General features: G+C 34.8%; 1 protein-coding gene across 4 annotated transcripts in view; it reads right to left on the bottom strand.

The window, feature by feature from the left end:
* Positions 1-247: 247 nt before the first annotated feature.
* RCOR3 (REST corepressor 3) overlaps positions 248-15,566 on the bottom strand; it is a 53,107-nt gene continuing 37,788 nt past the window's right edge. For 3 of the 4 annotated variants that reach the window (XM_026509090.4, XM_026509089.4, XM_026509092.4), the window contains 3 exons: positions 11,515-11,572; positions 3,362-3,603; positions 248-2,893 (listed from right to left, as the gene is read on the bottom strand). In XM_026509090.4, coding sequence (XP_026364875.1) covers positions 2,549-2,893; positions 3,362-3,603; positions 11,515-11,572 — 645 coding nt within the window. In that variant the 3' untranslated portion in view covers positions 248-2,548. The remainder of the gene's footprint in view (positions 2,894-3,361; positions 3,604-11,514; positions 11,573-15,566) is intronic. The other variant, XM_026509091.4, reaches the window with a different exon arrangement.

A 15,566-nucleotide genomic window follows, 5' to 3' on the forward strand; every position in this document is an offset into this window, starting at 1 on the left:
GAATATAGAAAAAATATTTTTTCATTGATATTACCAGGCGTATCAACAGTGTGATTTATTTTTAGTTATGTAATGAAAAAAATACTTGGGTGTAGATTTTTCAAAAATGATAACCTTGACATTATGAAATGGTCATTAAAATATTTCTAGATTTTGCTTTTTTATAAAAATCAATATTTAGAATTTCACAGTGAAGAGGTCCTAAATTCTTCATACAACATGAAATTATATAAAAATAGAAGACATAGACATCTTTAACTCTTTAATCCTTTGATTAAGCAGCAAGCATATCACTCTTCCAGGCCAAACACTGCTTAAACAAAAAAGAAAATTAATGACGTGCAAAATATTTACAAAATATGCAAAGCACACAATAAGACATCTCACTATATACATGTGTCATATTACTAACGAAGCTCAGATTTTTCTACTGTGTGCTCTAGTGTACGTAAATCAAATCACAGCACATCCCTCAGATACAGCATCTTGGCCCATGGCTGGGATAGAACAGATTTTTAAATGAATCATAATGTACTCAACAGCTGGACAGATGCTGGTGCTGACCAACTTGACTGACATGTCCCACACACTGTATACTGAAGGTCTACTGACAAGAGACAAGACAATAAAAGCCGTATAGTATGCACATATGCAAGACAATCTAAGTACTTTAAAAAAATGCTTTAGATATTTTCTTTTGATATATAACTGCCCACCCCCACCCCCCGTGGCTTTTAAAGTAAAAATAAGTATAAATTTTTGAATATTAAGAATTTTGAATCAGATTTTTATCTAGTTACAATCCAGGGGCAGGGACTATTTAAGATGATCCAATGAGAAAGACAAGACACACCCTGGAAAAAGTTTGTGTGAGAACTTAAGGTCCTTATGAAGAGAAGTGGTCTAAACTTCAAAATTAAAACTAATCAATGAATTTAAATCTAATAGCTCCTTAAGGCTTTAGAGCCAATGGCAGGGGCTATTTTTCCAATATTGGGAATATATGACTTCTCAAAACATAAATCAAGGGCTTTAGATGTTGACTATTTCGTAAAGTAGTTCTAGATATGATGAGAATATAAATGTGCAAACATTTAGCCTTAAGTTCCACTAGTACAATTATCTAAGTGATCTGTCCCTTTGCACAAGTCATGATTCCAATATGAAATCACTGTATCAAAAATATTAGTAACACATTGTTGAAATACTATTACTTGTAAAATATTCTTTGTAGGTGCTTAATGATTTATGTGTTCAGTTAAGACTTGAAATGTTTTTGCTTCTTTATAAAAAAGGGGTCTCAGCATTTTAAGTTAACAGCACAATTGTGACAATATACTGATACATCTTTAGATAACACAGAACAAATTCTTAAATTTATTTTATGAAATATTGTTGATGATTTAACCCTAAACCAAACCCACAAGCACAGGTCGGCTGCAAGGAATACACAAATGTATCCAAATAGTACAATAGAGATTTATCAAGAAAACATCCTTTATATTAAATGCAGACCATATTAATAAGTATGAGGGCAATTTTAAGTCAGAACCTAAACACAAAAAGGGTATTGTAAATAAATGCTTCCATAACCACTATCTCCACGTAACTGACAAAATATAATTCTCTTCTAAAGTCCCCAAATATAGGCAACTACTAGTTAAAAGCAGATAGCATTTAGAAACATTTTTTTTTTAAATCAAAATTAACTCCATTTTCAAGGAACTTAAAGACAATGTACTTCAACAAATTAAGTTCTCATTTGTATGTAAAATTATTATTCTGATCCTCTTATTACTGACAGATGACAGGTCAATGACCTTTAAGCAAGGACTTTGCACTAGGACCCTAAACTGTATGTTAAAGGGTTAGTAGGTTCAGTACATTCTTTGTGGTTTCATATAATTGCTTTGCAATTGATTAAATTGCTTTCTTTTAAAGGAATATATTAAAATTCCTTTAGAAAAAAAAGCAAGATTTTTTGAAAAAAGGGATATGCACTATAATTTCTTAAATATGCATTAAATGAACATATGTCAAAATCTGAAATGCAGGCTATTTATTCTTGCACTCCTAACATAGGAAAATGTTGTTAAAAATTAAATTAAGGAAGAAAGAAAAAAAGTCAAACATCCTTAAGAAACTTAAGGAGTTTTCACAATTCCTAAGTCAATATTTCTGTACTAGGAGCCTTGACTATGAAGAGGCAGAAATATAAAGAATCTCAATAAAATAAATACAGTAAAAACAAAACAAAAAAACCTTGGTATATAGAATACTTAACCTTTTTTTTTCTTTTATGAGATCATGTCGCTGAATGTATACTCTAGAAAGGAGGCTAACTGTAGGCTTTTTGTTGTATAACATTTAGTTCGGTTACACGAACCAAAAAATTTCCTAGACATCCACTTATGCTAGCCCACTGCCACAGACCTAGTTCGCAGCCTCAGTATCTAGGAGGGACTGTTTTCTCCTCTTTTGCATCAGTCTGATGAGCATTGGTATAATGATGGGGTGAAGAGTTACTGTAGCTCTGTCCAATTTAATTTTAGTGCAGTGAGGACTGTGAATCTGTCTGAATTCCGATAAGTGACGGTGGCTGTTGACCACCAACCGTGGACAACACTGGTCTTGGGTTTAGACGGGGTGGCATAGAATTAGCAGGGCGAATGAGAGGTGGTGGAGGCTGATTTAAAGTTGGTCGGGGCTGGAGGAACCGGGCCTGCTGCTGGAGTGGAGGAGGCTGCCGGTGAAGAGCAGGGGCAGCAGGCAGTGTTGGACGAAGAAGTGGTGGAGGCTGGTTCAGAGTGGCAATGGGGGCTGTTGGTGTTGGAGTGGATGATGGGGCAGGAGGTGATGGACCCAGAGTCCGAGGAGCCTGTGGGGTCTGTGCCTAGAGGTGAGGAAACAAAAATACATGTATGAGATGAGAGTTCCTAATGAACTTAATACAATATAGTTTGGGCTGTCACAGGAAAAACAAAACAAATCAAAACAAAACAAAAACGTAACACCAGTGTTTTTTGGAAGCAAAAGCTTCTTTTATTTTAAACAAAACAAAACAAAAAACCAAAAACTGAAAAAGCAACGAAGCTACCAAACAGGCATCTTTATTAGTAACAGCTTAACACTGGAAATAAAAATAAGACTATGAAAGAACAATACACTCTCCATTCTTCTAGGATCAGAACTTAGCATGTCATTAGGACTTAAGAGTCACGAGAGAGGCACCACTGAGTCAGTGCACTGTCAACCTTTCATGCTCATTTAGCTAGTCCTCTGACAAATTAACCTTACAGAACACCACACAAAATGATGATTCCTCAACTCATATTAGCTCAAATTCCATACACAAACACACCTCCTCTTCTTCATCAGTGCTCTTCCCTGATGGCACATTAGAAGCACTTTTTGTCTCCTCCCCTAAAGTAGAAGCATCACCATTAGAAGCCTGGGTTCCTTGTTCTGCTTCCCACTCCTGCAATACCTCCTCTAAGTTAAACCGACGCCTGTAGTTTACAAAGAAGTTCTTCACTTGGCCAACAGTCTTGTTGCCAATTACATCTGCAATAGCTTGAAAATCTTTACCATATTTGCGGACACCTGGAAGGCAAAGTAAATAATACACCTGTGAAGGATCAATAAGGAGAGCTGTGTGTACTATACATCATGCACACACAAAAGATACCAGCAATGAAAATCCTTTCTCATACACTCTGCTCATTTCTCAATTCTGAGTAGAGACTCAGATATCAGGGTCACAGATGAGAACTATTAATTATGTCATTTCAGTGAGCCAGCACTTGCCTTCAACTGAACAATCAGAAACTTACCATTTTTTACATACTCAGTTATTTTCTCCAATCCTCTCTTGAACTCTCAAATACAGTCCATTTATTGTAAAGCATTGAATTCTTTGTTCCATCCTCAATTCCACATTCATTTATTTCCCTAGTAGCCAGTCACCTAAATTTGAGCAACACCGTTTGTAAACAAAACTGGATGGGAATGAGCCATCTCTTTTATCCCCTCAACGGACTGAGTGAGTAGTCGACTTTAAGAGTTCCCCCATTAAGAAAAGCATTATAATTTGGTCTAAATACCAGCTTCAATAGGATTACTTGCCTAATCTCACCAGGGTACCAATGAATAGAAATAAGAATTGAAACATAAAAAAGAGAATCATCACAATGTGATGGGTAAAAAAAAGAGAAGCTATTTTTCAGAGTTGGTTGGATTTCAACTCATCTAACAGTTCCAAAGACTGTGTGTGTGGAGGATTCTTCCCTAGCTGTACTTTACAGCCTACAGAATACGGTTACAGCAGTGACTACGTGTAGAGTACTTGCTGTGCTTACCATCACTACCTTAAATTTAAGAAGGACTGTACATTCAGTTACTTGAGAACCTAACTTTTTGTAATGAAAATTTTATTGTAATGAAAGATAATATTTGATTTATGGACTTGAGCTAGTCAATTATACTACAGAATTTGGAATGACTTCATATAATCAGATGGATAATAAAGTGCTCTTAAGGGAATTCTAAAAGGACGTTCACTGACTCATCATTTAACTCAAAATATAAAAGGTGTCAAAAACTTTGATTTTACAATTTCATAACTATTGTTTAAAATACCGGAAAACAGTCACTCATTAATTACAGATGAAAAAAGAGAAAACAATGATACTTATGATATTAAAGTCTATAATGTAACCTAAGCAATCAGAATCATGGGAATTTAAATAAATTCAACATGTATACAATCACAGATGAGATAATAATATAAGGGTATGTCAACACCTCAAGAGAAATGCTAGATTCATTCTTAAGGATATCTACTGGTACGATCTACCCAATTACCTAAAAGCACCATCACGATACGACAAAATTCTTGTTTTTAATTTCTGCCTTTATTTTGTATGGAGAACTTGGGAATGAGCATCTCTTGCTTAAATTCAACTAGCCAGGCTTGACTCTAGGGGGAGTGCCTTATCTTAAAGAGCATTTTGGGCAGGTTTGACATGATTAAGCTATAATGATTTTTAATATAGAGTTTGGGGTCTGTAAACTGTGCTCATTTGCTTTGTTCTCAGGAAAGACATATGCATGACAATAAATTATGACACTTAATATTAATTACAGTATTTAGCAACATAAGTTCTCTTTAAATCCATGAGCTAATTTCCAATTCAAACTCTGTAACTGAGTAAAAATTCTAAGGGTGACACTGAGGGTTTATTTGGCAATAAAAACCCACCATTATTTAATACTAGGAATTATTGCTATCTATTCAGGTACTTCTCTACCACTTATACTTTGGAAAATAACAACTCATTTGAGATTGCTGCACTGAAAAATAACTCCTATTTAGTAATCAGACACAGAGTTCTACTGATGTACTAATTTTTACAAGGGGCATTTAATTTACATTCTAGAAATGACCAAATCTACTGAACACTTGAGTTTGGAAATGAAAACTTTAAATAAATCTAAGACTAGTTCTTCTGTATCGTAGCAAGAAGTCACATTAAGACTATCTGACTCCAAATATGAAGGTATTACAATCCTCAGAACACCTATTTGTTTAGCAAAATATATTCCAAAACCTACCAGTAAGTTGTCCCCATGTCTGATTCCATTTTATAACTGTCCCTTTTTTTGATTTTCCATTTTATTTTCTCTTGCTCAAGGGACTTTACCTTGTCACCAACATTGTTGGACTTCCCGAATTACAGACCCCCAAACCAAAACTACTTCCTGTAGGAGGCTTGGTTTTCCCATACACTCTGGATGTCAAGGACTTTTTCTAAGTCGCCTAGGTTCTGAGTCACCCAGTATGTTTATCATTAACTCATGTATGCCATATAGACTACTCTGTAAAATCTTAAGGCTCAGACCACACTGCAGACTTTTGTAGTATGGTTGAGGATCCCACTCGTGTCCTGAGAACAAGTGGGCCTTCGGGGATGTTAATGCGCTCAGCCTGAAGGATGGCTGGGCACGGTCTGGAATAGCTAGTGTTTCTTGGCAGTCCTTTCTGGACAACGGCAGTCTCATTCGTTTGCCCCGGTGTGTTGTGACAAATTTCATAATTTTTTTCTGTATGCCATGATGTGAGAAAAGTTGGGAGGTACCGTCCTGTGAAATATAATGCTCAGTGCACAGGAAGTGCTCAGGAAATAGATTGGCTTTTCTTCCCCAAACCACAAGAATCGCATATAGCTAACTTCTTTAACACCTTCACATTTCCCATGATGCTGGTTCAACGGCATATTTTGGTTAGAAGGTGGAATTCTTAAGTCTATACTGTGGCTGGTAACTATGTAAATGCTAGTGAAACACAAACTGAAGACTTACTGGAACAGCTCCTTCAGAAGAATCCAGCTAGGCTTCTGGAGGAAAACCTAGCAGGGGTAGCAATGCAGAGCAACTAACTTTAACAACCCAGGACATCAGAGCTACTTCAGTTCCAATTTGTACCTGGAAGAAGGGTGGTCCACTCTTTTTTTCACAATTTATAGTAAGTAAGGACATCTGATTGCTTTATCAGCAAGGGAATCAAACACTGATTAAATCTCTCTCACTTCCTGAAGATGTAAAAGGGTTATTAGGTCCATCTGAATCATGGTTTTAAATTAAACTTCTCACCTTGGGGCAAAAGGTCAGTTTTTAAGGTCAGCAGAACGAAATTTTAGAAAATCCTAGAAGAGGTAAATTGCAAATTTCCCAGGAAGAGGGAAAAAAGTGTTTTCAGTCAAATTTTGAAAGTTACAGTCAAACAACTTGCCTACCTATGCTGGCAGATGATACCTTATAATCTTCAACAGACACTTCTGAAGTTTTGTTTGGGAATTAATATAAAAATATAACTATCATCATATTTTATAAAAGCCCACATTTTCCAAACAGTATTTTTCGTTCTGCCCAACAAAAACACATATTCATATTTTTTAAAATTTGGCTAGTAAGACTATAACTTCAGGAGCATTTGTGGTGTTGTGTTTTCCAACTCCGGACATGAAACTATAGGTGTCCTCCCCCCCACCCCGAGATAGAAGGGACATCATGAATCTGCTTTTGGTATGTTTAAGATGTTATCTTTAAAATCTGATTTTGGGCTACCCAGAAAAAAAAGTCAAAACATTATAGTGGCAAGCTGCTCCTAGGTGTAAAATTTGGGGGGGATATTGTTTCTTGCTTCTTATAACAATATTTCTAAAAGTGAGCATGTACTTAGTATAACCAGAAAATATAGTTTTGAAATAAGAACATAGTGACATCTAGAAACTCCAAGGATGTGGTTCTTTCCTATCAATAAGAGATTAATTTTAAACTCAAACAATTTGAGAACTTGCATTTCCTTCAACCTCCTGTAAATCTCTTCAAGAATTCATTTTTAAAGTTAAAAAAAAAAAAAAAGACATCAACAGCAGTGGGACCGTGAATGGTGCATCTAGGTGAGGACTACAAGTCAAAATCATATATTCTCATTCTAATATCTAGCCTTTCTCTTCCGAGTCTTGGGTTCCCATCATCCTTGTTATAAGTTAAATTCCACCACAAAGATGCTGGAAATTTTGAATCATGAGTTATCTGAAGCGAGTGAATCAGAGGGCTGACAATTATACTTTTGGTTCTCCATTCTTATGATACCTGTTATAATAGAAGAAACTCTCTAAAGCAAATGAGTGTCTTTTAAATGGAAAAATACGAATCTCCTGATCTCCATTTCCTTTTGCTCATTCATGTACTGGGTTACAATCCATATATTTTAATCAAGTGCCAAATTGCTTTCTCCCCTCCTTTAGGAACCATTCTAGCTTTTTTCTTAATGTATGGGATAAAATTAGAAAGAAGACAATTTCTAGGCTTGCAACCTAAAAATGAATGAAATGTATAAACTACAGGAAGAGAAGGTAAAATTTAACTGTGAAAGCATAATGACTTGAATGTAGTTCTGTCATTTCCCGTTTTATGAGAAGGCAGACAATAAGAAAAAAAAATAAAATAAACATTAAAGCTGATATCTTGATAAAACTGGAAAAGTTTCTTGTTGTTTACCCTAAAATAGCACTAATATTTTAGCTGGGGAATACATTATTTTTTAGCACTAATATGAAATAAATGCATTTAAGAGAAGGCCTGAAATAAATATTGTACACCAGGCTTCCGCCCCTCTACACTTTGAAGAGTCAATGTTTTCTACTATCATTTAAATGTATTATTATTATTATTTTTAAAACAGCTAATAATTGTTCCATCTTACATGAAAAAAATACACCCAGAATCTAATTCTCTTCTTAATTCTTGCTAAATAAGAAATGTTTATCATATGAATATCAAGACTGACCTAAAAGCATTACAAATTAGAAAAAATATTTATATATGTATCACACAAGCTATAAACAGGGATATTTCCATTCACACAAATTGTGAAGACTATAATTAATATCCTAACTAATCTGTTATAATAGAAAACTCAGCTACTTAAGGCTGGCACAGATTACAGAAAGTATAGAAATACCATTTTTAACAAGTACTTTTTAGAGAGAGGTTTAAATTAGCCACATTTGTAACATCCTACCTGAGGACTCTTGAAAGAATGTTAATGAAGTTATAACATAGCTAGAACTAAAATTTAGAACTAAAATTAATATAATAAAGTGATAGATTACACAAGTATAAACATTCTTGTTTGGTCTGAGCATGATTTCCCCCCTTCCAAATAAGGCAGAAAGAAGGAAAAATAGTTTATTATTTATTTAAATAGTCATTATTTAAGTGGTAGTATTTAGTTAACAACAGTATTAAGTAGACGGGAAAAAAAGTGGGAAATATGTATTTAAGCCCTAGGAAATGATCCTAATATATGTATGCGGTTTTAAAAAAGTTACAATAAAAAAGTTAATTAACAGTAGAATAATAAGTCTCACTAATGACACTAGAGTTTATATTTCTCTCTGCAGGTCACTCTAATAGTCAATTATGAGCAAGATTTAAAAAGGCATTTAACAAATGAGTGTTAAATCAAAATACATACACAAAATGTCTTAAATATAAAGTGCTTAGAAACTAAAATATTAGTATCAAAACTTACATGATTTATTATTTTATAAAACTGAAACAGTCATAATAATATCATATAAAGGTTTATCACAAATAAAGATTAAAAAGAAGAAAAACAAAAGAACTGCCCGCTAAGACAGGTATTTCTGGACAGCAAACTGCATGTTAAAATAAAAACTGCAGTTATGTACCTTAACCACACTGAGATTCAGGTACATGTGACATTACTGTAGGATTATACCGTTTATAAGACACGCTTCTGAGCATTATATAAACGTGTGGGCTCATTAGCAAAAATGGCGCCTTTTAGTCTTCCCTAAAGTCTTCCCTATTTTGGATACAAATAGCTATATTGTTTTATTTTATGTAACGAACCCCCCTCCCAGAAGAGAAAAACAAAAAACCCTAAAAAACCCAAAGTGAAACAAAAATCCCACATATAGAGTTAAAATAAAGACATTAACTTATCAAGAAAGTGCCTTCAAAATCCCAACAACATGCGTATTTCTGTACAAACTGCTGCATTAGTATAATTTAAGAATTACTTTTTAAATGTGCATAAGAATACTGAATATATCTCAGCAGAGAGGAAATGTTTGACTATATCCATAAATATTCTTTTAATATTTATAAACTGAGATAATATACAGCTCAAACTATACATGTAAATCCTGCCATTGTCCCTTCCCTTGAATGCAGCTCAGCATATCTGACCCAGGCATAGGATTCCATGGTAGTGCTGCAGAACATCAAATCCTAAACATATTTCCCTAAGTGAGTCTCTCCAGAAAATCCTTTCACTGGGATAATTTTCATATTAGAGTACAGGATTAATAACTAACCTTTAAGTAAATGAAATACTGGAAATCAGGGTTAAATTCTACAGGACACACACACACACACACACACACACACACACACAGATGGATAGAAACACAGGTTTTACGTCAATAAAAGCAATGCTTCCCCAAATAACTATGTTAGAGCTATAAGTCATAGATCTAAATCAATATGAAACAGCCCCTGAAAATACTAGTTGTTTTGTTTTGTTTTTTAGTAACATGGAGCCTGACTCACGACCCTAGTCTCATGCTCTACCGACTAGGCCAGCCAGGCGCTCCTACTCATTTTGTAATCTAAATTTTAAACAGTTTCTAATTTAAAAATAGCTGTTATTGAACATTATAAACTAATTAAACTTTGTTCTGCCTCATTCAGAAACTTAGCTCCACAATTACAGATGCGCTAAATGCATAGCCAGCACCCTGCCTCCATAGGATCAAGTATTTATTCTGTTTATGAAATGACTGTTTTGTGCTGTATAGGCAAAGAGAAGGCTGACATCATCCTGATGGCACCGTCCTGTGACATTTTCTAATCACACTGGCAGGGTAATTCTTACTCACTCTAGTCCAAACTGCAGAGTCATCTAGTAATCAAATTATTCTCACATGCAAATGATACCTGCACATCCTTTTTGAGTTAAATATGTTCTCTATGTTTGAATAATTAGAATATTTTTCAAAGTATACTTATATGTTTCGCAGGGGCCCAACTCTCTTATAGTAGTTAACCTAGATAAAAAAAAGCTATTAGTACTCAACACAAAGAGGGCTCAGCCAGGAAAAACCAAATTGTAGACCAAACTTGTAATTACACAATCAGTCCTGCAGATAGTTTACCTTGAACGGAAAAGAAAAAAAAAAAAACCTACAACACTGAATTAAAAATACACAGTTTGCCCTTCCTTAAGTAATTCAAACCTGAGAAAATCCAAGTTTATAACACTACAAATTTGCCCATGGGCATTCATAATACAAAGAGTGCTCTGCCATATAATTCAACAAAGGATTCTTATAAACAGTGCATTTAAAAATGCTATATGTATATTTTTCAATGTATCTCTTAACTCTCTCTTTTATTATTTATATAGTATATATGTGTATTTTTAAAGTCGGATTTCTAAGCATTCAGTGGCATATCTCTTAAGTTATGGTACACTGAAAGTTAAGTGTATCATTAATATTTTCAGTACCTGACATTTATCAGAGAAACACTATTATACAGAATAATTGGAAAAACCAGAAACATGTAAGAGTTTATGCTTTTAATGATGAAGTATCAATGACTAATATAGTAAGAATGAACCCAACTGCAGGAAAACTGAAGCAAAGGCACAGAGAGACCACATGACTTGTTCAAGCTTGTCACCACCATCATTGTTAAGGCTGAGAATGTGTTACTTGCTGTACAGGACCCAAAATGCATACAGGCTCGGTAAAGTCACATCCACAAGAACAAAACAGAATTCCTGGTTTTCAGGACTTTGTGGTAAACGCAAGAGCCCTTTCTTGATCCATTTCTAAAGGAAGGGAAGAACTATGGTAGTCACCTTTCATGACAAGTTAAATAATTAACAACAATAACTGCTTATCTTTAATATACCTTGCACTGCTAGAAGCTGCTCCTCTGTGGTCCAACGGGCATTAATTTTCTGATTTGACTACAAAATTAAAGAGAAGTTTCCTAATGAGGATATGAAGACAGACATTTTTCCAAAGTGCTTATTTTTGTTTAACTTTTCACCAAATCACAGACATGAGATTACTAAAACTCTGATTTACGAAGATTCTGTTTTTATAAGGATTAAAAAATATATTTTGAGTTACCTTTTACCCACACAAAAAGATAATGAAAGGGAAATGTACCAATATGGGAGAATGAACAACATTCACATTTATACTCTAGTCAGAGGCATTAAAACTGAGAATATCTATTAGTCATTCATTTTCCAACTACAATGTTCCTATCACACATGGCAAGTGTTAATTTTAGCCTAGTTTTAAGCATTTAAGAGACTTTATCTTCTTTAGAGAGGATCTGTGACTTGCTCTAAAATTTCTTCTCTTCACGTTTAAATTAAACCTAACCTTACTCCACCAAAACCAGTGTTATAAATTAATACAGAACTGTAGATCAGGCCTAATTCCTAAAATATTGATTTAAATTTCTGAAGCAGAAAGTGACCCACTGTTAAGAATAGATTTTTTCTCCCTAAGACCTCCCCACATTTCTCCCAATATTTTTGTTGAAAAAAAAATCCTAAGTTTAGGACTTTTATTATGGCAAAACTACAATACTGAACACCGAATCAAATTTCATTACTGTATACCCACTGATTAGTGCAAGAACTGCTGGCAGTATAAGGAGGGACAGCAATAAGTATATACCAGCCTACAGAGGTTTACAGAAGAAACTGCCCAGATAAACTGGCCTGGTGTAATACATGGATAGGCTGGGCAAAACAGAAAAAAGGCCTCCTTTGAGAACAAGTGTTTAGGTCTTATGTCACTTGTGGTCTTAGCAATAAAAGTTTCTACAGTACACAGAGGTTCTGGGAATATCTACTTTCTCACCATGAGTGAAGAGGTATACAAAGTAAGCATTCAGAAGAAAGAATAAAACAAAAATTCAAAATTAGAAAAATATTATCAGAGAAGAAAGGAAAATGTTTTTAAAGAGACTGAATAAAGGAGGAAAAAACCTAAAGCAAAAGCACTGAACACCAGATGATGAGATTAAGAAGAGACCAAGGCAAGGGCAGGCAGACAGTGGATAAGCCTCAAGGTCAGGATACTGGCAATGAATCAAAAGAACATTAAAAAGGTAAAGAAAAAGAATGGGCCATAGACTATATATAAAGAAGCAGTAACAAGAGAAGGCAAACCATGGTTTAAAAAGTGAAAAAAAGGAAAGAAAAGGAAAAAGGAGATGACAGAAGAAAAACTTGAAATTCAAAATCCATCTTCCCCAAAAAGAGGATGAACATGAACGGAATAGGAGCTAATATCTGAGTTAAAACCCAGGCAGTCTGATGCCACCTTCGCTGTGAAAGGTAGATACTAGAACCTTATTAAAACAGGTCCAAATATTTCAGAATAAATGGTAAAAAATAAAGGGCTGACTTGCAACTTAATCTGAAGTATGAAACTAAAACTTATGAAAATTAGTTATTTAAAAAAATAGTTAATGATTTTGCTTATATGTTTTTATTTCTGGCATGTCTTTGCTGAACATACACTGGCATGTCTTTGCTGAACATACACTGGCATTTGAAATTACAACATGAGCACAGAGTGGGTCATTTTTGTTTGAAGACCTCAACAATTCTTTCAAGGGCCTTCCTTAATTCTGTTACTCAAATTCTTTTTTGAAATGCCTATGAGTCATCACCCTTTTTTCTTCAATTGTTAACTCTGCTAAATACCCATCTGTCAACAATTTTGCAAGAGATTAAAGCCATTCTCTTGTACTTTCATAGACTTCAGAAGTTTTGCATCTTTTGCAAGGTTTAAAATTTGGTTTGTGCTGTATTTGCATTACATTAGCAAGAAAGTAAGAGAGAAGGATGCTGGTGTGATGGGTGGGAAAGGTAAGAGCTAGAGTTAATTAGCTAGAATTAATTAGGGATAGCTCGGGAGCAGAGCCTAATTTTATAAGTTCATTAGCAAATATTCTGTTGTTTGGCAACTTTTGCTTCTCCATGAATCCTGTAGATTAATGAGCATTTGGATACTGAGGATCTCCTGTAATACTACACGGCAAATTGTTTTGAGGACTAAATTTAGAATAAGTGTAAAATATATACATGTATATATACATACATATATATGTAAAATTTATATATGTTTAGAACATATACAAAAAACACCTGGCACAGTGCCTGAGCAAACAGAATTTGAAGCTGATCAACTGATGTTTGTTAAACCTGAAAGGCAGAAACTGGAAGAAAAGTTATCATTAATGGAAAGGGAACAAAAAATAAAGTAGCATGCACTATGAAAACTTATTTTGGCTTATAAGCAAATCAGGAGATAGGATAAACACAAATAGCTATAAATAAAATTAAAAGTTCAGAGTATACTGTGGATTCAAAGATGAGAGGAAAAAGTCACAACGAATAGAACAGGGAAGGCCAGCTGGAGGGGCTAGACACTGAGGTGGGTTAAAGAACAGGGTAAGTTTCTGAAAGGCAAAGATCAGAAGACACACCATGCATAGGCAACAACAGGATCAACAATTAGGAAGAAGTGATAAATACGCCTGGAAAGTTGGTGGTATTTAAACTAAAATATGGTAAGGACCACTTTTGGAAGGGCAGTAAATATCAAGATTAATGAGTTCACACTAAATTTAATAGGCAATAGGTTTTTGGGGGGAGGGAACAGAGGGAGGGGAGTAGGGTTCTAATCAGATTAAGACTTTAAGCCTGGAGAGCTGGGAGAAGGGTGGTGCCATTAAGGACCTAAGAAGTTATGAAATGCTGATTGGGGAGGAAGAGGAAGGCAAGACTAAGATGATGACTGTAACTTGGGATTCACTGACAATGAGGTATTAAGCAGGACATTCAGGTGGAGCTCAGGATCCACTTGAGGCTAAAACAGATTCATCTATGCAAACACAGCTTTTAAGGGTCTGGAAAATGTTTATGAGGGAAAACAATGGAGTCACATCCTACTCAGATGTAAGGTTCTAAAATCTGCCTCTGAATTTAAAACAAAAAGATTTTTATTTTAAATTCCAAATTACTATTGAAATGCTCTTACAAAGGTGGTCATGGAGATAGGCACACAATCTCTCAATAAGCCCACACGGCCAGATATTCCTCCAGCAGTGAAATGGACCACTATTTTTTCAGTTAATCCTAGATGAAGCTTTGGTTGAAATTTAGGGTAGTACTGAATAAAAAAACATAAATACATATTTAAATATTAGAATTTCAAATCAAGGAGACTGCTTGCACAGGAGGCCTGTGGAAGCTAAAGCCTTCTAAAGAAATAGTGAATTCACAGTTCCAGCCCCAGTGAATTCACAGTTCCAGCCCCTAACTGCTTACTCTGCGGGACTTCAGGCAGGATTGCCAGCTCTCCTCTACTTGCTATTACTAAACATACTCCTTTTCACTTGGCTAAGTATCTTGGCTGAGTTTGTGTCATTTAAATGTACATATGATGCAATTTTAGTATAGTGAAGTGATGAGCTTGTATGATGTTTCCAAAGAGAAGAGAAGTGAATTTTGAGGATAAAAACTTGGAGAATGCTTGTATTTACAAAAGGAAAATTACAGCTAAAAAGGGAACGTAATAGTTACAAAAGACATCACCTCTCAAAAGTTAAAGGAAGAGAGGTTGTCATCTATGTCAAGGCTCAGAAAAAGGCAAGAAAAATGAGTTAGAGCCATGGAATTTGATCATTAGCAGCAGTGTTAGCCTTTAAGCAGTAGCTTCAGTGGAAAAACGCAGGGAGGAGGGCTGAAACTGCATTGAATGAGTCTGTATGACAAAACGGAAGCAGTGGAAGAAAGGGAAGACTGAAGGAGAAACAGGGTCAAAAATTTTTAAATACACAAGATTCTTTCAAGTTATTGATTTTTCTATTCTCTTTTAAACCCAAGAAACTTTCGCAGAGATTTGTTTAACTTAAGGAAAGGACAACTA

Source organism: Ursus arctos, unplaced genomic scaffold (genome assembly GCF_023065955.2).
Source record: "Ursus arctos isolate Adak ecotype North America unplaced genomic scaffold, UrsArc2.0 scaffold_2, whole genome shotgun sequence".
NCBI classification, from domain to species: Eukaryota; Metazoa; Chordata; class Mammalia; order Carnivora; family Ursidae; genus Ursus; species Ursus arctos.